This window comes from Triturus cristatus, chromosome 3_1 (genome assembly GCF_964204655.1).
Source record: "Triturus cristatus chromosome 3_1, aTriCri1.1, whole genome shotgun sequence".
Taxonomy (NCBI): domain Eukaryota; kingdom Metazoa; phylum Chordata; class Amphibia; order Caudata; family Salamandridae; genus Triturus; species Triturus cristatus.
The window spans coordinates 675,045,403-675,069,487 of NC_140583.1; the positions used below are offsets into that span (position 1 = coordinate 675,045,403).

The 24,085-nt window shown below is 45.6% G+C and overlaps 1 protein-coding gene across 6 annotated transcripts in view; it reads right to left on the reverse strand.

Moving 5' to 3' along the window:
* Nucleotides 1-879: 879 nt before the first annotated feature.
* The window catches only part of SLC67A1 (solute carrier family 67 member 1), a 937,984-nt gene continuing 914,778 nt past the window's right edge, over nt 880-24,085 (reverse strand). For all 6 annotated transcript variants that reach the window (XM_085644744.1, XM_085644747.1, XM_085644745.1 and 3 more), the window contains exon 11: nt 880-1,119. In XM_085644744.1, the coding sequence (XP_085500870.1) occupies nt 932-1,119 (188 nt within the window). In that variant the 3' untranslated portion in view covers nt 880-931. The remainder of the gene's footprint in view (nt 1,120-24,085) is intronic.

Genomic DNA, 24,085 nt, shown 5'->3' on the forward strand with positions numbered 1-24,085 from the left:
CCTGTGTCACCACTTAAGGGCTGTAGTCATGTCTAAAATTCCTATGGGAATTTGAATGGGGAAAATGTGTTTTGGGACCCCTCCTTTTTCTCAGCCCCCACTTGACAAATCACCCTGATACTTTCAAGACAGCAGCTGAAGTGAGTGGCAAACTAGTTTTGAAAATAATTGTGAAGATTCGTCAAATTACCCCAAAGTTATTAGCAAAAAAAAGTGGCTGCATGGGTATTTATGTGGCTGTGGGAGTGGGTGTGTGAGTGCCTGTGTGCGTCTGTGAGTGGGTGTGTGAGTGATTCTCTGGCTGAGGAGATGTATCAGTGACTGTATTTGTGTGTAAGAGGATGTGCGAGTGAGTGTATGGATGTGTGAATGGGTGTGTCAGTGTGTGAGTGGGTGTTTTTTTTTTTATTGGGGTCAGGATCCGCAGATCTGTTGCAGATTTACAAGGGGGCCGCACAGAGTGCCATGGTGGAAACGCAGATCCTCGCGCTTGAAAAATAAAACGTTTTTGGACAATGTCTTGCCCATCGGTCCCATGGGGTCAGGATGCCTCAATCCTGACCCCTTGTAGCCTATTTCTACTTTATTACCTCTTCAGGGCTGCGGCGCTGCCTCACCACCATTTTACAGCTGACGCAACGGGCCCTCTACTCTCCGTCTTCTAGCACCGTGGGAGCAAGATCAGCTACCAGGTGGCCTGTATCCTTTTATTCATATTGCATCACACAGGTCCAGTTCGATTTAGGGACCGCCGGGGCACAGGATATTGACGGATTTCACCTGGGATGCAGGAGCTCCAATTTAGTACCTGCGATCAGGCATCTGGTCAGCCACGCTCCCCACTTCACCCACTTCACAAAGAAATGCAAAACGAAAATGAAAAGCTTACATTCTTTTTTTTATTAACCACTCAACTTCTTTACTACAAAGGCTATTCCAGTTTTTGCCCTTTAGAGTGAAAGCTCCTTCTTAAAAGATAGAACACAAGAATTAAATTAATTGTAAAATGCAAACATCCAAATGCTGAAACGCCAAAGCTTTGGAAAAGAACTCCTCCGATGGTGGGTGCCACTGTGCGAGTTAAAGGGTGAATTGATGAACAAATCCCCAGCATGGCCCCTAGTAATATAAACAGAATACAACAGTTATATCTGAGTTTGTTTTCTGGTACTACCAAAGAGCCAGATGTATTAATCTTCATTCTTATAATTGTTAACATTGATTTTTTTCACTTTGTCATTACTTACATCCGTTCTCATTTCAAGGCAAGAAGGCCAGTCTTACCCAACAGATCTGAACACCAGTGGATTATTAAGGATAATAAAGTGCACGTGGGCTCCTTATAGAGTCACTATAAAGCATACATTAAAATCGTTACAAGGTCATAGTCATTTATTTGCATTTCAAGCTGGCACGTTAGGGCTTTCAGTAAACTTATTTCCCTCTGTTTATGCAAATGTATACTCAACGTTCGGTAACACATATTATTGTTTGAAATCTTTCTGCTTCTAAATACTGGCAAAGGAACAGCCAACATAGTGTTATCGACTTCAAAGTTATTGTTTCCTCCCTGTTACATGAGGGTTCACAGATAAATGTAATTCATTTTCGTGTACTCAAAGACTACAGGAAAATATGTCATACAGTACTTCCAACATTGCCTTTTTAGTGAAAAATACTATTCATGTTGCTTGGTATATACTCATCTTAACAACTCATAATGTTCATTTATGCTCTCTACTTCTCATTCTTAAATAGAGAATGTGATAAAACGTCATTGCTTTTATCAAAATGCCCAGTGGCATCAGAACAAGAAAGTTTCTGATGGATGGCAATACCATTCAAGCAGGAGATCGGTTACCGTCAAGGCACTAAGGGGCATATTATCAAGACAGGCGATAAAATTATCGCGCAGAAAACTGCCGCTAAAACGGCGATAATGGGCTTGATAATATGCTCTATGGAATTCCAATTGAAGCCCATGTTAGATGTGAAGGACGTCTAACATGGACTTCAATTGGAATTCCATAGAGCATATTTTCAAGCCCATTATCGCCGTTTTAGTGGCAGTTTTCTGCCGCTAAAGCGGCGATAATTTTATCGCCTGTCTTGATAATATGCCCCAGAGTGACTAATGCTTTGCGCCGGGTTGGAGTTACCAGATCTGGATTTGCGTTGGATAGTATCCCAAAGTAACACAAACTTGTGCAATGTGCAGCCTTATGTTACTCTACATAATGGGGGTGTTTCATGGGTGGTGCAGGGGTTTTACCATTCAATCACCCATAGATTTTGACGCAAAGCCCAATCTACAAAGAATCATAGACAGAGACTTGAGCTCAAATCCTCCTCGAGGCAGTCACAGGAAGGATAAATGTTTTAATTTCGCCTCGCTTTTTTTTACTTTGCGCATGAGCTGCATTGTACAGCACACATACAAAGTGGGAAAAGACTTTAAGCATAATTTTTGTTGTGAAAGAGACCTCTTCCAGTACAAAACCTTTGCTTTAGAGAATGAAGATACCCAAGACAGTGATACACACTGTGCGGGGCTGATGGGTGGGGTGGCACTTTTGACCCTCTTGCCCCTTACATGTGGCCTTCCTGGTGAACAGCAGCACAAGCTGCTTTTTACTAGCTGGGCACTAATATTCTGAAATACGGGCAAGCATTTATTTGCAGGTTAATTTAAGTCAGGAAGTAACTACGGTGGTGTCCTGCGCCACCTAACTTTAGTTAACCTGCAAATAAATGCTTGCCCGTTTAACATTTTTTTAGACCTCCTTACATATCCAACCAGAATCCCTACTACCACCCTGCTGGCATCAGTGCGGCCATCGGTCACACCACAGACCATATTTTGTGGCCGCCGGGTAAATGTTTGCTAGTACTCATGCCCTAGCACGAGGGCTCAAGGGAGTCAATCAATCAATCAATCAATCAATCAATCAATCAGGGGCATCTAAGGTGCGCTACTCACCCGTGAGGGTCTCAAGGCGCTGGGGGGGAAGGGGGGGGGGGGGGGGGGGTGAGAATGGGGATGCAGTTCCAGGGCAGTCGAAAAGCCAGGTCATGAGGCACTTCCTGAAGGTGTGCAGCGTAGGGGAGCGTCTGATGTTGACTGGGAGCTTGGGCCAAGCCCTGGGCTGTGTCTTGGGAGAAGGCTCTTCCACCTGCTCTGGTTCTGAGGACGTGCAGGGACTCGGCTAGGGCGAGGTTGGCAGAGTCGAGGTTTCTTTTGGGTACGTGGAAAGAGACTCTTTCGTTGAGGTATTTGGGTCCGATGTTGTGGAGGGATTTGTAGGCGTGGGTGAGTAGCCTGAAAGTTACTCTCTTCTCGAGGGGGAGCCATTGGAGGTCATGCAGGTGTTGGGTCATGTGCTCATGTTGTGGGATGCTGAGGAGGAGTCTTCCTGCGGTGTTCTGGATGGTTTGGAGTTTGTGTAGTAGGGATTTGTTGATTCTAGCGTAGAGGTCATTTCTGTAGTCCAGTCTGCTCGTTATGAGTGCGTGGGTGATGGTCTTCCTGGCTTCGTAGGGGATCCACTTGAAGTTCTTGTGGAGGGAGTTGAAACATGTGGAGGCGACAGTGTTGATCTGGCGAGTCATGGTGAGGGAGGAGTCAAGAATTATGCCGAGGTTCTGGGCGTGGTCCGTCGGGGTGGGTGGGTTTCTAAGGGCCACCAGGTGTTGTCCCCAGCGGTGAGGGAGGGTCCAAGGACGAGGACCTCCATCTTCTCCGAGTTGAGCTTTAGGCAGCTGTTGCTCATCCATGCTGTGACGTCTTTCATTCCTTCTGGAAGCTGCCTGGTGTCTTCAGGGTTCTTCGTGAGGGAGAGAATGAGCTGGGTGTCATCAGCATATGATACTTTGCTGAGCCCATGTTGTCTGACGATGGTGGCGAGGGGGGCCATGTATATGTTGAAGAGCGTAGGGCTGAGCGATGATCCTTGGGGTACTCCGCAGTAGATCTCTGTGGGTTTGGAGAGGAAGGGAGGGAGACTGATCCTTTGAGTTCTGCCGGATCCAGTCGAGGGCGGGTCCCCGTATGCCAGAGTCGAGGAGCCTGGCAGCAAGAGTGCAGTGGGAGACGGTGTTGAAGGCTGTGGAGAGGTCTAGCAGGATGAGGGCCGCGGTGTGGCCCTGGTCAAGTAGCATGCGGATGTCGTCGTTGGCGGCCAGGAGGGTGGTCTCGGTGCTGTGGTTGCTGCGGAATCTGGATGGGGAAGAGTAGAGGATGGCGTTCTCTTCTATGAAGATGGTCAGCTTGGCGTTGACGAATTTCTCGGTGTCTTTGGCTACGAAGGGAAGGAGAGAGATGGGCCGGTAGTTTTTCAGATCCGTTGGGTCAGCCAATGGTTTTTTGAGGAGGGGCTTGACCTCTGCCCGCTTCCAGTCATCGGGGAAGATGCCAGATACGAAGGTGTCGTTGATTGTCCGGCATAGTTCGGAAGCTATGGCGGCAGCGGCTCTGTGGAAGATGTGAGGCGTTAACACATGGCTGCCAAAAGTGCTCCAGCGGAAGGAAAGAGAACAATGCCACATCTTAGTGGACAAGGCGCTGGTCTTCTCTCTCCTTTTCAGCAACTTTAGTTATTGCACAGCATTGTGTGATTTCTCAGTAAATGGAGCACAAGCAGCCCCAATCCGTCACTTGCCCTTGTCTAACCTCTGCACCATTCCTCCGTTTGCCAGGATGACATTCACATAAACTGAAGAGAAAGAGGTGTCCTCCTTTTAATGTGCTATGTTATGCTCCCTTTCTGCAACTTTTCTAGAATTCTAGATTCTAGACCATCTGGCGGACACCCGACAAAGGAACCGAAGAGGCAGCAGGTGGGAATACTTTGGCATGGTATGACAGACATGCCAATTTAGTAGGCTGCATAGCACCTATGCTATCTGTGCAGGAAGGCTGCTTCAAAGTACTGAAGGGAAACAAAGGGGGAGGTGTGCGCATGAGGGAAATGTGAGAAGGGGAAGAAAAGGAGGCATAAGAGGGAGGGAAGTAGGAGAATCAATGTTATATCATGTGGTTTTCTTGATTAGAACTCAGGGCCACTCCTGTGCCAGCCCCCAGGGTAAGCAGGGGTCGCAAACAAGTCTTCCCCCAAGGCACTTCATGCAGGCCGGAAGGACAAGGTGGGAGGGGGTCTCAAAGGAGGGAGTTAGGGGCGGGGCAGGTTGGTCTATAAAGTTAACAGGAAGAGAGGTTCGGGCCTCTTTCCTGACACCTCGCACCACCGGGTTAGGGCAAAGAAAGATAGTTAGTAGTAAGTGCAGGCAGCTGTTAGTTGGGTTAGAAAGGCGCTTTCGAACGGAGGCCCCTTCTTTTAGAGTCAGTGTGAAGTGGGGGTCATAAGACTGCCTTCCTTGACAATCGGCGTCGAGATGGTGGAGCTGACAATGACATGGTGCATGAGGTGCTGCGGGTGCTGGGACAGGCAGGCCGGGTGGACCTCCTCCGACCCGGCGTGCTGGAACAAGCACCGTTCGGCATGGTCCGACCTCCGCGGTCCGTGTCAGTGGGTGTGGCGGCGTGCTGCGATGAGCCACCAACTGCAAAGAAGTCGTCTGGGCCCAGAGGGCGGAACCAAAACAAGACGCTGCAGAGCGGATGCAGGAGACAGAGCCTGCCCGCGCGGCTACCTGAAACAATTGAGCACGGTGAGGACAGTGGAGAGGCGAGGCTGGTCCCATCACAAGCCGGCACCACTGAGCACAGGCGCCGGCAAGATAGTTAATGAGCCTGAGGCCCAAGGGAGAGCGGCCCATTAGACCTCATGTGGAGGCCTTCCACCGGGGCTGGGACAGAGGAGGAAGTTGCAGGTCTGGCCCCTGCGTTAAATAACAGTTGACGGGGGCCCAGGTGACAGCCCAGATTGCGGGATCCACGGGCAGGGTGCTGGGGGCCACAGAAGTGTCCACTGGGGGGGGCTGGGGCAGGACGATTTTTCCCTCCTTCTTTACCTCTTTGGGAGAGTTTAAGCCTCGAGGACAAAATAAGGGAGCAGAGGCGAATCATTCATGACAGTGAGGAGAGACGGGCAGCCATGTCCGAGGCCAGAGAGAGGGCTGGGCTGGGAGATTTTGGGTGGGTGGAGGAGGTGGATGCAGGAGGTATGCAGGAGCCTGAAGACGAGACGGCAGGAGGCAAGTGGGTATGGATCACTGCTAAGCAGCAGACAGGGTAGAAAACAGGGACAGCCAGCACGGCGGTGAGACCCGGTGGTGCAGGGGACCCCCCAGGTTGGAGCAGCCTGGTGGGGGTGGAGAAACTGGCGGGTGAGGCTAGTAGGTGCGGGGTGACACCAGTGGGGCACACAACGGCTCCAGAAGGCTAGCCAGAAGCAGCAGGGTGGTCCGCGGCGGCCTACTCGCCAACGAGGGAGCGCGCAACGCCCGCGGCAACAAAGAAGTGGGCCGTTAAGACTGGTGTAGTTGTGAGAGGACAGAAGAGGGTGGTGCAGGAGGAGGTGAGAGAGACAATGTTGAATGAAGCTGAAGTGGTGTTGGATCACTAGGAGAAGAGTGACGAGTGGGAAGAAGGTGAAGTGCGAGATGATGACGAAGGAATTATGGGGGCCCCCGGGGTCTCTAAGAAGGCAACCAAGAGAGTTGGTGTTTTACAGGATACAAACACGGCCAAGGACAAATTGAAGGCAGTGGCGCAGAAAAAGCACAGCAGCCGGGGCAAAGACAAAGAGATCCAAGGAAGACCCTCAGGTACTGGGGACTGGTGGACAGCTTGGGGGGGGGGGGCTGAAGGTAAAAAGGGGAAATCCTGCCGGTCGGTGGGTGTTGGTGAAGGGAAGGTAAGGGATTTGGTGTTAGACGCATCACCCACTTTTAGCGGTCAAAGAGACTGGAGGAGCTACAAGCTTAGTAGGAGCAGGTGTCCAGACGGACAAAACTGAAGTGACTGAAGGGAAGGAGAATAAAATAGATGACAAGCACCACAAAAAACTGCCATACATGGGTTCACACCTCTCTGACAAGACAAAAAACAGGATTTGGAAGCACGAATACGTCTACGTTTTTAAGTTATTGCAGAGAGAGATACAGGCTAAGGAGGGGTCGAAAGAAGAAGAATGAGAATTGACAAGGAGACCGAGGGTGACCATTAATATGGAAAACTAGACCTCGGCATTCCTGATATACGCTAGCATTTACTGCGAGAAGTACCTGGACAGGGTGGTCGCCTTGTTAAAATACATGGATATTATCTGAAAAGCTCAGACGAATTTCGGTGGTTTCGCATGGCTGAGCTATGATAAAGAATTTAGGGCCAGGGTTAGCATCAATCCTAACAAGCCGTGGGGGGAGGTGGATCAAGAACTATGGATGCAGTGGATGTCATCCACACAATACTAGGCATCCATGAATACGGCCAACGGCCTGCCGGTGACGTCTCGGTCCTTTCAGGCACGTCCCGGTCAACAAGGGGCAGGAGGGGCTAGTTTCAGGACAAGTGGAGCTAGTGGGCCACCAAAACCGATGGGAGCCACAACTGGGGCATGCTGGAACTTCAATAAGGGCTTTTGTTCCAGGCACCCATGTAAATTCAAACATGAATGCTCCAAATGCGGGGGCAGACACCCAATCATGCAGTGTTTTACCCTGGCCACAACAAGTGAACAGTGGATATCCACGAAGGGGAGGGGACAGTCTGGACAGAAGGGCCCCTACTCCAGTTAAGATTGTGGCTATGGGCCTGTGGCTCTCGATTTACCCCTAAATGAGAAACTGCAGTCATCAGGCTCAACTTATAATGGGACAGTCCCATGTCACTATTGTGGAGATTGCAACAGTATCATCAAAGGCAATATATTGACCCACCCCACCCAAGGCACTCCCATCAAATTAAAAGTTAATGCTACATGTGATACCACCAACGTCGTATATCTACTTAAATTTCTATGCGGTTTACCCTATGTGGGAAAACCGGAACGAAAAATCAAAATTATACTCACTGAACATAAAAGTAACATACGGACCAAAAATACTAAATCATTTGTAGCCACCCATTTTACAGAAATGGATCACAACGTCAGCCAATTATGGTTTATGGTGCTTGAAAAAATTATGGATACTGAAGGAATAGATAATAAGAAATTCTTGCTCCAACGTGAACTGTTCTGGATACACAGATTGGACTCCCTACACCCGAAAGGGTTAAATGAAAGACTTGAATTCAGTTGTTTTCTATAACATTCTAGTATAGCTATACATTGTTCTACCTGTGATACTTTGATCTCTCTTGACTGTGTCCGGTATGGTCTCTTTTTTCCTTCTCCGAAACTTCCTTGCTTCCTAGTTTTCTCTTCTATTATAATATTACAATATTCGTATACTCCTTCATTACAGCTTCATTTACATAAAAAAAATTCTCCTCTTTACCACTCTTTTCTTGCTACCTGTTTAATCCCATACTTTGCTGCAATCACACCCTATGTCATCTTTTCTTCTTCGACTTTCACATATAATATGTTGTTGTAATTGTTCACATTGTTTGTGTATAATTCTAATTCCGGTTGTGTTTTACTTTAGCACACTCTTGCAGCTGTTCTTTCGGAGTTCAATTAACTTGATTGACATGCCTTCTCGTATCTCCGCTCTATGCGCGGTCTGTCCTTTATTTTTACTTACACTCGGGTTCCATTTCCGGTTCACAGGTTTTTACATCCTGGGTCACCTCGTACTTTCCACTCACCCTGGTGGCGTCCATGGATCACCTGCACGCTTACTAGATACCACAGGTTACAGCCTACAGGTATTGCATTTTTGGATTAAATAGTTACGTTCCATTATGTTAGCACAAGGCACTGGTGTTTTTTTTGTTTTGAGTTTCGGGTCTACGACATGCTGCTACACACTTTGTACCACTGTTACTGCTTTCAGCGCCGACACGCTCTTAACAGCACGCCGTTTGATTATGTAATTGACACTTGGATACCCTTGGCACTTATCAGCCTTTTATGCACTGTATATTTGCACAACAATTGCGCGGCACTCCGCGTACGTATTTCTAGTGCCACTTTTCCTTTCCTATGTCACAAGCCTTTTTACCGTTCCTCGGTACACAGTTTTTTCACTCTGTCCTTATATTCGCCTTTTACTCTATTATATGCACATTTTGGACAACTCTTGGTTTTGCACATAGTGTTTTTTCTCTATTTTTTCTGAATATTTCCCCTGAAGAAGGGCACCCAGCCCGAAATGCATCGGGAACTAATCTAAAATCTGGCGACCCGATTGTATACTTGTATCTGTTCGAAAAGTCTTCACTTACTTTTGGAATACATAAACACCATGATCACATTATTTCATATGACGTAATATGAAAGAATAAAACTTACGAATAAAACCTTTATGGTTGAAGATTACAAATTGTTTGCTTGAATAAACTTTCAGAAAACAATTTCATCGTTCTGGAGTGCTTTAGATTTAAGCCCTTCCCGTCGAAGGGTATTCTACATACTCTCGATTTACCCCGACAGGGAGGCGGCCTTGTGTTTGCAATGGGGTTTTATTGAGAGCTTCAGGGTAGGTAATCGGGGTCCACGGGGACGTAGATGGGCGGACAACTTTAAATCAGCCAAAGACTTACCGAAGGTGATGGCAGCAAAACTGGGAAAAGAAGTTGAGGAGGGAAGGATGGCAGGCCCATTCACGGACTGGCAACTTGAAGATTTGATTGTGTCACCCCTAGAGGTGGTCCCCAAAAAGGACCCAGGGGAGTTCAGAATGATTCATTACCTATCATGGCCAGAAGGGGGATCAGTCAACGATTCCATTGCTGAGGAAGACTCTAGGTTACTGTATGCCCCAGAGGACGATACCGTCCACTTGGTGAGGGCTTGTGGGTGGGGAGCGGAAATGGCAAAGTGTGATATCAAGTCTGCTTTCCGTCTACTGCCCATACACCCGGTGGATTTTCCATTACTAGGGATGCAGTTTGAGGGGGCCATCCATGTGGACAAAGTCTTGCCCATGGGGTGCGTGATTTCTTGCGCACTGTTTGAGATGTTCAGTACATTCCTGCGGTGGGTGTTCGTCAAGAGCCGTGGTCACAGAGAGGTGTCACATTACCTGGATGACTTCCTGTTCGCAGGGAAAGGAGGCTCCAGAGAATGCGAGAGAGGGTTACACCAGTTTGAGGGATTGACACAAACATTTCGGGTGCTGTTGGCACCAGAGAAAACAGCTGGTCCCAGCTGCAGGATGACTTTTCTGGGCATAGAACTGGACTCTGTGCACTGGATAGCATGACTGCCCAAAGAGAAAGTGGATGACATTCAGGCCTTCCTGGTACAATTGATGGGTGAAAGGAAGATTGAGTTGAGGGCTGTGCAGAAGTTGCTGGGTTTCCTGAACTTTGCTTGCAGGGTGGTGAGAGTGGGGAGGACTTTTTGCAGGCGACTTAGCATGGCCATGTCATGCACAGTATTACCACACCACAGGGTCAGGATCTCAATGGGGGTCAGGGCAGATTTGGGAGTGTGGCAGACGTTTTTGGCTGAATGCAATGGTATATCTTTGGATTTTGTGGAGAAGAACAGAGTCTGGCAAGTTCAGGTATCTTCGGATGCTGCAGGCACTTCAGGTTTGGGTTTATTCTGGGATGGACGTTGGTGTACAGAGAGTTGGCCGGCACATTGGTTGAGACAAGGGTGGAGCATTGCATTTTTGCAGTTTTTCCCACTTCTAGTGGCATTGGCGGTGTGGGGCAGCGAACTGCAGAATCGGACGGTGCTTTTTCATGTAGACAACATAACAGTGGTGGAACTGGTAAACAGACAGAAGGTGAGGGATTTGAGGGTGTTGAGACTGTTGCGCAGGTTTATGCTGAAGTGTCTGTAGTTGAATGTGGTTTCGCGTGCTAAACACGTTCCAGCGGCTAGCAATGACGTTGCAGACTCTTTGTCTTGTTCGCAGTGGCAGCGATTTCGAAGACTGGCGCCCGGAGCGGAGAAGTGCAAGACAGAGTTGCCGGACGACATCTGGGCTTGGGGGGAGTGAGAGTTGTAGACCTGGTCGAAAGGTCATTGGCGGACTCCACACGACGGAGTTACAGGCTGGCATTGTCCGAGTTTGGGGAGTTTTTGGGTCAAGCGGTGGCGACAATGAGTATCACACACCAAGTGGCAGAGCAGGGAGTTTTGTGTTACCTTGCATAGATAAAGGTTTGTCACAGACAACAATAGCAGGGAAGTCAGCTGGAATATCCTTTTACAGTAAGCTATATCTTGGTTTTGATCCCGCCAAGGATGAAATTCTGAGTAGCTGAAAGGTTGGGGACGGGAGCGGGGGGCTTAGGGGAGAGCTTTGAGAGAAGCCATCACGTTCGATTTCTTGAGGGAGTTGTTGGGGGTTTAACCAGATTGTTGTTATGACACAGTTGAAGTGTTCATATTCAGATTATGCATGATCTGGATGTTTTGGGGGCTTTCAGGGTCTCGGAATTGTTGGGATCACTACGGCAGGCGAGGCTGTCATATGGTGAGGTGTGTTTGGACCAAAGAAGACTGGGAATTTGGCTGAGTCACTCCAAGACGGATCAGGCAGGTAGGGGAAGATGGGTGTGATTGAAGGAGAGTGGGTGCAGCGAGGTGTGGCCGGTGCGGGAATGGCAGGAGTACATGTCAAGTTTGGGGCAGTCCAAAGAGGTGGTTTTCTGTCATGCTTCAGGGGAGCGAGTGGCGGCTTTCCAGTTACTTGCGGTATTACGCCGGGCACCTCGGGTGGTGGGTAGAGAGCCAGCTGGCTATAGGACACATTCCTTCCGCATAGGCGTGGCCACATCAGCTGCACATTTGGGTTGGTCATGGGGCAAAATTCGCCAAATAGGACGATGGCTTTCCAGATGTTGTGAGAAATATGTGAGGAAATAAAGGGTGGAACTGGGGGTAGAATAACGGGGGATAAAGGGCCGAGTGGGTGATGAAGAGGTTTGTTTTCTGGAGACTAATCACCATCTCTTTATACTACAGGCTGCGTGAGAGGACTGGGAACCAAGACGGTTACCTGGATTGTGGGACACTCTTTCGTGCACTGGGCAGCCAAGTATGCAGACCAGCAAGTGTATGGACGTACCCTGGGTTTGAAGAGCAGCCATCATGAAGTTTGTTGGTAGGGAAAAGGTGAGATGCACTACTGGGGTGCTTTACTGCCATGGTTGACAAAGATGTTACCTCAGAGGGGTTGCCCAGATAGGCTTGTGTTACACCTAGGAGAAAATTACTTAGTGAGAGTGGCAGGACTGGCACTGCTGCAGCACATGCAAGGGGACTTGGAGGTGTTGAAGAAGAATTTGGCAGGAACATGCGTAATATAGACTAAGTTGGTGCCTCGTAGAGTGTGGAGGAGGGCCATCAGTCATGCGGCCATTGACAAAGAACGCAGAAAATTGAATAGCGCTATGAGGGTTTTCTGCCAGACAAAGGATATACAGGTGATCGCCCATGGGGGGGTTAAGGCTGGATGAGCCAGTCCTGTTCAGGGATGATGGGGTGCACCTTTTGAGGATGGGGAATGCATACTATATGATGGTGCTACGGGATGTGATTAGCAAATTATGGAACAAGCTCATATGGTGTCGCAGGGAATACTGAAGGATACAAAAGGTGCACAGGATAGGTTGAAATGGGGCAGGTAACCGGCCCTACGCGGGTTCCCTGTTTGGCGAGTCTTTGGAGAGGTGGTGAGTCACATACGGGCGGAGCTACCCCTCGGGGGAGGGGAGGTACACAGGTGACTGATAGAGGGGCGCAGGATGCAAAAAGCAACAGAAGAAAGTCAAGAGAGGATGTTTTAGAGGGCAGTGTAGGTGATAATGGATGTATGGAGGAGGTTGCAGAGAGAAAGGGAAGGAGGGAAACAGGTGAGACGGTTTGAGAATGGAGGGGGAGAATGAGTTATTGTTGTGATAAAAGTTATACATTTGCATTTATGTTTTGTTAATCGAATTGGATTTATGGCAACCTTGTCATGATAAAATGGCCTTTTACACTTCAAGTAACAGTGTGGAGTGTAGTAATTGCGTGATGCCGGCCCCCGGGGGAAGCAAGGGTCACAGACCAGTCTTCCCCCGGGGCACTTTGCGCAGGCCGGAAGGACAAGGTGGGAGGGGGGTCTCAAAGGAAGGAGTTAGGGGCGGGCCAGGGGTGGCCTATGAAGGTGTCAGGAAGAGAGGTTCCGGCCTCTTTTCTGACACCTCGCACCACCGGGTTAGGGCAAAGAAAGTTAGTCTACCCACCCACCCTACAGGTAATAAAGAAAGGGTGTTGGTGAGGGCCCAAGTATTCCAGTTTAGGACAGGTTGCAAGGCTCTAGGGCAGAGGTCTTCAAACCTTTTTGCTCTGAGCCCCCCAAAGCAAAATGTTTTGAGGTCGGGCCCCGCTCCAAAACATTATGGCAAGGATTGGGAGAGCAGGATGGACATGGCTAGGTGCAGGAGGCGGGGCTTATGAGATGATTTCAGGAGTACTTTTTCTATAGTCATAAACCACACTAAATATGAGACTTATAAAACAGCAAATGCATCAAACAAAAACATGTATTGACCCAAAGACTGGTAACCAGAATTGGGTTAGTTTGTGAGCCCCTTACACCCTTGGACCCGAATGCAACTACACCTACTGGACTAATGATAACTGCAGTCCTGAGTAGCAGGCTATCTCCTCTGCATCTTTCACCTCTTCCCCATCATGCCTGACCATCACTCCAATCTTGAAACAGGCTCTCTGTTCCGTTTGAAAAAAAGACCTCCCATGTTGTATCCCTTTTTTCTGCAAGGGTGAACTCTGTCGTAATGATAGAAAGGAAAATAATCTCCCATGCCCCTTTTTTAAAGGTAGACAGTCATATTTGTGAAGCAGTGGGCCCCTTAACCCCCTGGGCCCCAGCCCTGCTGCATCTACTTTATTAATGATAACCAACAGTGGCCACTCACACACCTGGCAGCAGGACCTGCTGCACTGATGAATGGCACTTTGAGGAAAAAAAAAGAAAAGGCCACTTATATTGTCCCCTTCTTTGGGGTATCGCTCTGAAGAAGCTGTCTCTGGCCATTTGTAAACATAAACATTAGTCCCCATACAGTGCTTCCTATTCTGGGTCATCTATTTGACAACATCCATGAATCTCACTCCTTTTCTTTTTCTCCTGGACCATTACTCTGAGGTCCCAGGGTCGAGAGGATTAAGGCTCTACATCTGAATGCAACCCAGCTGGCCTTCTACCTGCCTCCCCATGGACTTGGCTATCACAATAAAAACTGTCCCTGAACAGTTAATGCTGCCTTTGAGGTGCCTCTGCCTGAAAATGAAGGGTGTGGTCGTAGTGTAGAAAGTTAAAGAAGAAATCAGCGTTCTTACCAGCCTTAATTGATTTAGTCACTTGAAGCCAGGGTCACCAGAATTATGAGTTTCTGCAGCAGCAGCGTTTTCCACATAATTATGGGCTCACCGCATTTGCTACATAATCCATCATCTCCTGCATAATCTGCAGAATTTAGCCCAAAGAAAATTTATTCCAGCTCAAATGGAACAAAAGTTACTTAAAACGTAACAAAGTGTTCAGGAGCAGTGGAAGGTCTTTTGGAAAGATTGACTGGTAATCTTGTAGCTGCTTATTGCTGTATTTGGGTGTTAAACTGGTACTAATGAGGTGAAAAATTGCCCCTAACAGCATAACCATGAGGTCAAATGTCAAAATAATGAAGTAATGCTAACCACAAAATGTGCTGCATTGTGCTGTATAATTTATCTTTTCTAGCTGCATAATTTATTCAACCCTTCCGCATAATGTGGTCCTCTCCTGCTGAATAATTACAGTAGCTCTGCTTAAAGCTTCATAGTGGAAAATATTTATTCTGTTTGAGATGTAATGTTGGGGTGCTATCAGCTGAGTTCTGGAATAATAGAGACATAAAAATGTCTGCATTAGATACAGTCTGATTACTTATTACTAACAACTATATTTTGTAAAAACTTGCTTTATCTCAAACACTGCATCAATTTGCAGCAGCCTAGCTTAGACAATGCGAAATACTATTTTAAAATAAGGACTTACATTACAGTGCTTTCTGCCACAGGCTGGGACCTCACAGCACTACAAACAGGGCCACTGGAATTATGTGGCCGGAGAAGGCCAAATTATACAGCAGGGTTAACAACATTTTGCAGCAAACAAAGGCGAATTATGCAAAATGATGCTGAACATTTTGTGATAGCATTACTGAATTATATTGCCATTTTTTTTACACTTGTTAACCCGGCATATTTTCCTTCATAAGTACCAGTTTAATACCCACATATAGCAATAATGCACTTATATTACTGCGAATACACATAAGGAAGACTTTGGGGCAGATTTACAAGCCCCATGCCCACATTTACGCCGCCGTCACTTCTGTGACGTAAACCATGCGCCACGTTGCGCCTTATTTACAACGTGACGCATCTAGGGATATGCGTCACGTTGTAAAGCCCTGGGCAGAATGCAAGGAGCAACAGAAGAAAGTCAAGAGAGGATGTTTTATAGGGCAGTGAAGGTGAGACTGGATGTATGAAGGAGGTTGCAGAGAGAAAGGGGAGAAGCGAAACAGGTGAGACAGTTTGAGAATGGAAGGGGAGAATGAGTTATTGTTGTGATAAAAGTTATACAGTTGCATTTATGTTTCGTTAATCAAATTGGATTTATGACAACCTTGTCCTAATAAAATGGTCTTTTACGCTTCAAGTAAGAGAGTGGAGTGGAGTTACTGCGCGAAGAACAGCAAAAGAGCGGACCAGAGATGGAGCAGACATAAGAGGGAGGGAGGAAGGGGACACCATGTTGGTAGCCTTTACAGTTAATGTACTTCCCTTTGACCACTTCAGAGCTCTGAGGTCAAACTGATGAGAATAGGATAAGAAAGGGAAGGATGAAACAAGAAAGAGTGAAGAGGAGAACATGGTGTTATGGCATGGTGTTTGCTTGTACAGTCTGTGTTGTATGCTGTCATAAAACTACTTCAAAGGGATTGGCGAACATAATAGAAAAGAATTTGGTCCCTTCGCGCAATGGCATTCTTTGCATTCTGCTAGGTACTGTGTAAGAAGGGTGGTGAAAGGTAGAATGAGGAAGTCAGAAGGCCAGTACAAAGCCTGAGAAATGAAACAAAAAACACAATATTTGCACACTTGCCGTCAGTTGGCTTTCATCCAATATTAGAGGCAAGGTACAGCCAGACAATCCAGGTTTGGTCTGCAGGGGAGCTGACTTTGCATTAATCAGTTGGGCAAATACAGTGATGGGGGCAGCGCTGGAGAACAAGGTAACCACAATTACCACTGGCTTTGGGACAATTTCCCTCGCCTCTACAGATTCAACAGGCATTAGCAAAGACAATAGGTCTTGTGTTGACTGCCAGCCTTTTGGCTTTGAAAATTATTAATTTGACATGTTTTTTTAAAAACAGATTGTTGGGGGAGCTACTGGCCCTAATCAATATAACAAACAAATGTTTTGACTAAAAGCAAAAATATGTTTTTGGTATCAAAAAGGCACATTACCTCAGTAGTCCCTGACGCAGTAAGGAACTACTTGGGGTGCTGATGTGGTCTTTGAGACAGAGCAAAATACCATCACTCACAGTGAAGTCAGCCAATGTGTGAACTGGGCTGATTTACTGCCCCACGCTGTATCGTAGTGGGTGGAAGAAAAATTAAAATGCCACAATAACAGGTCAAAGGATGAATGAAAGTTCCTACAAGTAAGTGCATTATGCATGTACTAGCTTCTGTATGCTGGTTTGGAGTGAAATATATATAAATATATATATATTTTTGCTCTCACTGTAAACAGGACATATGAGGAAAGATATATACATGTATACATATATACATATATATATATATATAGCCCTCGTGTGCGTGATATTATCTACTGGCGGTCGCCAGTAGATAGTTATAGTTAGGATCGTGTTTCCATAAGAAATCTCAAAATTCTATTTTGAATAACTTTGGGGCCGGTTGACGAACCCTCGCGAAATTTTCAAAACAAATGGGGCGCTCCGCTCAGCTCTTACCCTGAAAGTCTCGGAGTGATTCGTCAAGCGGGGGCCGAGAAAAAAGGGGGGGTCCCAAAACGCGTTTTCTCCATGCATTTTTCCATAGGACCTTTAGTCGAAGGTACAGCCCGAACGGCTGAACAGAATTACTTGAAATTTGGCAGAGAGGTAGTCCTCAGGTCAGGGAAGTGCCTTTTGCAGGTCTGGTGTCAATCTGTTCAGTATTTCCTGAGAAAATAGCATTTAAAAGCATATAAATATCTATACGTGCGCACCGTGCGCGCACGGTGTCGTGCGCACCGTGCTCGCACAGTGCCGTGCGCGAGCGAAATTCTGATTGGTTGTTAGATGTCGGTAAACATTCGAATCGGTCGAAATCAGGAAGTGTCGGCCGCCATTTTGTCTCTCGCACTGAAAAGGAAAGGGGGAAAAAGGTGGAAAACGTCAAAAGGGGGCAGGGAAGAGAGTTCCTGACCCCTAGCCTTTGTCAGGGGGTCACAGAAGGACCCCCAAGGGGATTTTTTTTTTTTTTTTAAAACGTACAAATTCACTTAAAAAACCATAGGTTTCACACAGGTTATAGTTAGGTGGATATTTCACTCGTAAAAAACCAATGAAATTCCCCCGTTATAGTTTGTTCAGATAACTATAACTCGCACGACCGCCAATCTATCACAAGGATGATGTCATCAGTGATGTCATGAGTGATGCCACTGACCATGTCATGAGTGATGTAATATGTGACGTCATGAGCAGTGGATTGCGGGCGCGCGAGTTATAGTTATCTGAACTAACTAACGGGGGAATTTCATTGGTTTTTTACGAGTGAAATATCCACCTAACTATAACCTGTGTGAAAACCTATGGTTTTTTAAGTGATATATATATATATATATATATATATATATGCAGTTTACTTCGCCAAGTAGAATTTTCTGCCAAAGGATGACGAATGCAGACCCGTTACTGGTGCAAGTTTACTTTATTTCGTGGATGCCCTGCAGCACCGCCATGACGCGTTTCGGGCAACGCAGTGCCCTCGATCACATGACGCGCATGTGGAGTGCTTTCATATATTTAAAGTGACGGTGCTAGCACGTGATAGTTTCAAAAAAATGCATTGGCGTAATAGACATAGAAGAAACTTATATTAAATTGCTTAAAAAGACACTGCAATGTCCCAATGCATATATGGACAGAGATACATATATCATAGTCAATATTAATATACACATTAAAGAGCACATGTTGGTGAAATATTTACAACAATTGATAACTATTTAAAACCAAACACGGGTAAAGCAAATTTGGAAAAATTTAAAAAAGATGCTATAAACGGCCTTAACAAGTGTTTCACTGAAACAATTGTCATAAACAGGAAAAAACCAATGTTCAATCCTGAAACCATACATAAATCAGTCAATTGGCCACGATACCTGTGTACAGACTATGTATGAGTACTGAATCTGGTCTGATAATACCGTTTTGCAGTAAGGGGTACAAAATGCAGTTAATTTAGCCGAGTCCTGCCCAAGTGGGCTTTAATTAAAGATGTTTCTATGACTAAAGTTGCCTAAAGTGCATGTGTGAATAGTGCAAAAAATTCACCTGTAAAAATCACGACCGTGACTTACTAAAGTGCAAATGTACAAGAAAGTAGAAAATGAAAGCTAAAAAATGTTTATCTTGTAGGCAGCAGCTAAATGAGTTTAAGATCATACTTAAAACATCATTTAAAAGCAAATGGAATCAATTACAGACATGTGTAAAAATCTTCACTTGAATTCAGACCCTGGGGTATCTTACTATCGAGTTCTAGGATGTACCTAATCTCAAGTCTCCTGAGCATGGCTTCCCGGTTGCCTCCTCGTTTTTGGGGAAGGATCGTATCTAGGAAAAAGTATCTCGGATTGTCTAATTTACTATCATGATGTTCCTTGAATTGTCGGGCAACCGGGTAGGTGGCATTGTTGTTTGTGATGGCCCTCAGGTGCTGGAGCACTCGTTTATGCATCTGCAATTTTGTGCTTCCTACATACTGCAGGTTACATGAGCACTCCAGCATGTAAACAGCATATTCTGTTTTGCGATTGAGACTTTTGGTAATAGGTACTGGATTGGATTTGAATGGAGTTATATATCTGGTTTTATTAACCCCATATTTACATGCCTTGCAATTAGTGCAGCACGTAAATCCTTTTCTAGAACTCAACCATGTTTTAGGTATCACCACCTCTGGGCTACTTTTGACTAAGGAATTGCTCATAGAGTGAGCCTTCCTATAGGTAATGCAAGGGGATCTTGTGACCTGACTGCTCAAGCCAGAATCACTTCGCACCAAAGCCCAGTTCTTATTAATGATTTTATGTAGGGCTTTTTGTTGTAAATTGTAAGTAAGGATCAGTCGTGTGGGTAACTCAGAATGCTTATCATCAAAATCTTTGTTGCTGATTTTGGCGAGTGCTTGGGATCAATCTATACGGGCAGTTCTGTTCATAGCCCTATTGAGCATTTTTTCGGAATAGCCCCTGTCCAGGAACCTATCCCTACTTTGTATCTGGGCCAACCTGCACTAAGTGTCAGAGCTACAAATTCTATGGATGCAGAGCATCTCCCCGTATGGGATGCTGTTAATCAAACGTGAGGGGTGATGACTTGAGGCATGTAAAACTGTGTTTCCAGCAGTTATCTTTCTGTGTAGTCTAGTTTCCATCTGGTTACTGGCAATGAATACCTCTACATCAAGAAAGCAGATTGTTTCTCCACTCATCTGTGCTGTGAAGCTTAAATTCAGGTTGTTACAATTAATTTCCTCCACAAATTTGTTAGCACTGCTATCCGTACCTTTCCAGATCAGAAATATGTCATCAATATATCTATACCAGCATAAGACATGCTTTGATATAATTTTACCATAAGAAACCATGAAGACCGGTTCCTCCCATAGCCCCGTATGTAGACAGGCATAACTGGAAGAAAAACAGGCCCCCATGGCTACACCCCTGATCTGATTAAAAACCTGATTATTTTGGTATTTAAAAAGGGGAGATTTGACTGCAGGTCTTGCCTGAACCAGAACTGATGCAGCCCAGATCCGGATTCACCCTTAATATGGGCTTATGAGCAAAGTATAGCTTGATTCCAGTGGCACAGTGAGCACAGTACCCACGTCTGGGCATACCCATCAAATTTAGGGCATCAAAAAACAAACTGATGGATGGAATGCTTGAATTAATCTCAGCCACTGTTAATCGCTTGGGGTCACATCCCAAGCCATAATTTTTTGCCCGCCATGTCAGCCTTGACCCTTCTCCAATAGGAACAGTCCAGCCCAAGATGCCCAGCCAGGTCCTCCTGGCTCTGCCCTTAGTATGGGCTCATCAGCTAGGCATATCTTAATTCCAGTGACACAGTGAGCACGGGAACCTCGTCGGGGCACATATGTATAATCATTTTACAAGGCAGCTTCCGGTTGCATTGACGTTGTATGACATAAATCCAAACCCATAATGGTGAGGAATATTATTGCTAACTTACTGTCTTTGTCTGGAGAACAGAAAGTATTTATGTGACTCTATTTACATTTTGTACATTACTTTTTGTAAAGGAGGTTTTCAGTGAAACTGTTTCCAAGGTTACAAACTTAGATATTAGTCATGATGGTGTTTTCTGAATGTGTGGGAAAGACAATAAGGCAGTTATCTGTACTGGCAACTTTGATTCTATTAACAGGAGGTTGCTAATGAAGTAATTAAGTTTTCATTTTTTTTATCTCGAACTCCTATCTGAATGTCTCTAGGGCATTTATCTATGATGGAGAAATTACACGCTCTTCTACTTTAACTGTAATCAGTTGTCCTCTGCACAGGAATGTAATTGTATCCTATATTTTCACATTTTTTAGAATGAGGAATGACGCTTACAAGCACTGGGAAGATTTGAAATAACATAATTAAATGGGATTAATTCCATTAGAGACAACTAGCATTTCCAATGCAGGAATTCAAATCTGAAAATGGTGGTATTTATCACTGAAAATTAAAAGGAGCTATGTGCTGGTCAGCACTGGCAAATTCATAGACAACTTCCACTTTCACATTTGAAGGCTAGGTTGGCCACTATACATTTGACCATTGACTTGACTTGACTATTGAAGCGATCATTTTTCGGCTATACACCACTCTGTTTCTACTCATTCATATGAAGCTCTCCATTTTTCGTTCACACTCAATCCCAAAGTGACCTTCAAGGGGATTCTTCTCTATCGTCCTCCAGGTACCCGCAACACTTTTTTAACCAATTTGGATATTCTGTTCGAGCCAGTGATTTTAAATTCAGATTTTAGTATTCTTGGAGATTTTAACTTCCATTTAGAAGATTTAGAAAATAAAGACACAATGGGGTTATTAGATACCTTAAGATCATTTGGACTCACTCAATTGGTGCAGTCACCGACGCACACAGCCGGGCATACGCTGGATGGCGTTTTTTCATCAGCCCATGGCCTTACGGTCAAGGAAACTCTTCCACTAACTTGGTCAGATCATTCTTTAATTAAGTTTAACCTCCCTTTCTCCAAGGTGGGAGAGGGTGACATCACTAAACGTCCAGCCTCTATCGGGAAAGCTTGGAACAAAGTGGACAAGTCATCCCTTTTTACTTATCTAGAAACCTTTCGCCCACCCCCTCAGAACCAGGTGGACTTAGCCGTTACCAACTACACTAACTGGATTCTGGGTGCAGTTAGCGCTTCGGTTCCTTTAAAAACATTTTCAGGCAATAGGACTACGCCATCCGCTCCCTGGTTTTCTGAATGTCTTCGGATAGAAAAACAGATGTGCCGCCATCTAGAACGACGCTGGCGTTTAAATTATGATGAGCCAGATAAATTAGCCTACAAAATGGCGCTATCAACCTACAAAAATTCTTATTTCAGAAAAGAAAAAATATTTTACTCTTCAGATTGATTCAGCTGCCAATTCCCCCAAGGAATTGTTTGCGGTGATTAACAAACTGGCCACATCCAATAATACAGGCAGGAAGGTCAATCAAAAATTTTGCAATGACATCGCCAATATCTTCAAATCTAAGGTCCTAGATATCTTTCAAGCATTTAAAGAGATTTCTGATTCATGCCCTTTACCACTCTCATGCGGCTTAGACACTACCAATCACTTGTCATTTGCGTTCTCCCCGGTTTCATTAGACGAAGTAAGAAAATATGTACTTCAATCTAAGTCTGCTTCACCTTTGGATCCTTGTCCACCGACTTTCCTTAAAGGATTGGCAAATCTGGTGAGCCCAGGCCTTACAGATATTTTTAATTTGATGTTTTCCTCCGGTGTTTTTCCGACCAGCTGGAATGAGACATCTATTTTGCCTCTACTAAAAAAATCCACCTTAGACGCTTCCAACCCCATCAATTATCGACCCATTGCGAGACTGCCTTTGCCAGCAAAAATAGTGGACAAAATTATGAACAATCAACTGTCACAATTCATTATTGCGAATAGCTTGCTGGATCATACCCAGTTCGGCTTTCGCAAAGATCATAGCACGGAGACTGCACTGATCAAAGCTTCAGAAGAGATTAGTGCAGTTATGGATGGAGGAGGCGCGGCGGCTCTCGTGCTTCTTGATCTATCCGCTGCTTTTGATACGGTGGATCACTCCCTTTTGCAAAATTGTTTGGAGAAATTGGGAGTAGGAGAGACGGCGCAGGCACTCTTGACCTCCTTTCTCACTGATCGAAGATCCACCGTATCTATTGATGGCTTTAACTCAGACCCCTACACTCTTCCATGTGGTGTCCCTCAGGGCAGTTCACTAAGCCCCTCATTGTTCAATATCTACATCTCTGAATTGGCCCCTCTCATCCGGGAATTTTGGTTCAATTTGACCACGTATGTCGATGATACCCAGATTGTGGTAGCGGCACATAAACCTCAACATTCCCCGGCCTCGCAGTTTAGATGCTGTATGAGTGCCATTAATAAATGGATGACGTCACACTGCCTAAAACTCAATTCCAATAAAACGGAAGTCCTGATCTTTGGCAGTATACAGCCTCTCTGGAATGATCTGTGGTGGCCAGCAGAATTGGGTCCTCCACCAAAGCCAGTGGTTAAAGCAAAGAATCTGGGTGTGTTAATGGACAACAGATTGACTCTCTGCCATCATACGAACGCCGTGGTGTCTGCCTCTTACTTTCTCATAAAGAAAATAAGGAAAATGTTCCCTTACATTCCTGACAACACCAGGAAAACAGTAGTTTCTTCCCTTATTCAATCTAAGCTAAACTACTGTAACAGCTTATACCTCAACGCCCAGAAGCAGTGTCTGAGAAAACTTCAGATGATTCAGAACTCGGCAGCTCGCCTTCTTTCTGCGATCCCCAGACACTGCTCAGTCTCTAATGAAATTCGTAATCTTCATTGGCTTCCAGTATCTTGGCGTATTGAATTCAAGACTCTATGTATCGTATTCAAAGCTCTACACCACCTAGGCCCATCTTTTCTGCAGGATCTTTTTAAATGGGACCAACCAACTAGACATCTTCGGTCTTTAGGGGCACGACTGTTGCTGGTGCCGAGAATTCATACGGCTCACTGGGGAGGCCGTAGTTTTTATTATGGTGCATCGAAATTGTGGAACTCTCTTCCCTTTCAACTCAGGAATGCTAGCTCCTTGACGGTTTTTAGAAAGCAACTAAAAACCTGGCTCCTTCAGTACTAGGGGCGAGTTTGCGGCTGGCATTTTCCAGCGCCAAGACACCTCTGGGTATTTGTGCGCTCTTATAAATCTTTTTAACATAACATAACATAACAAGGGGGGATGTTTCTGTCACAGTGCACTTATCAATGGCTTGCCATATCATGATCATTGACGCATATTCATACTGATTTTTTCCTCAAGGAACCATTGTGATACATGTGTCGGTTTTGCTCCTGGCCCCAGGTGATTTTTCTTAGAGCAGTCCCTATTTCTGTTGAGCTTATGTGAAAGCTAAGAACAGGTGACAATTGTCAG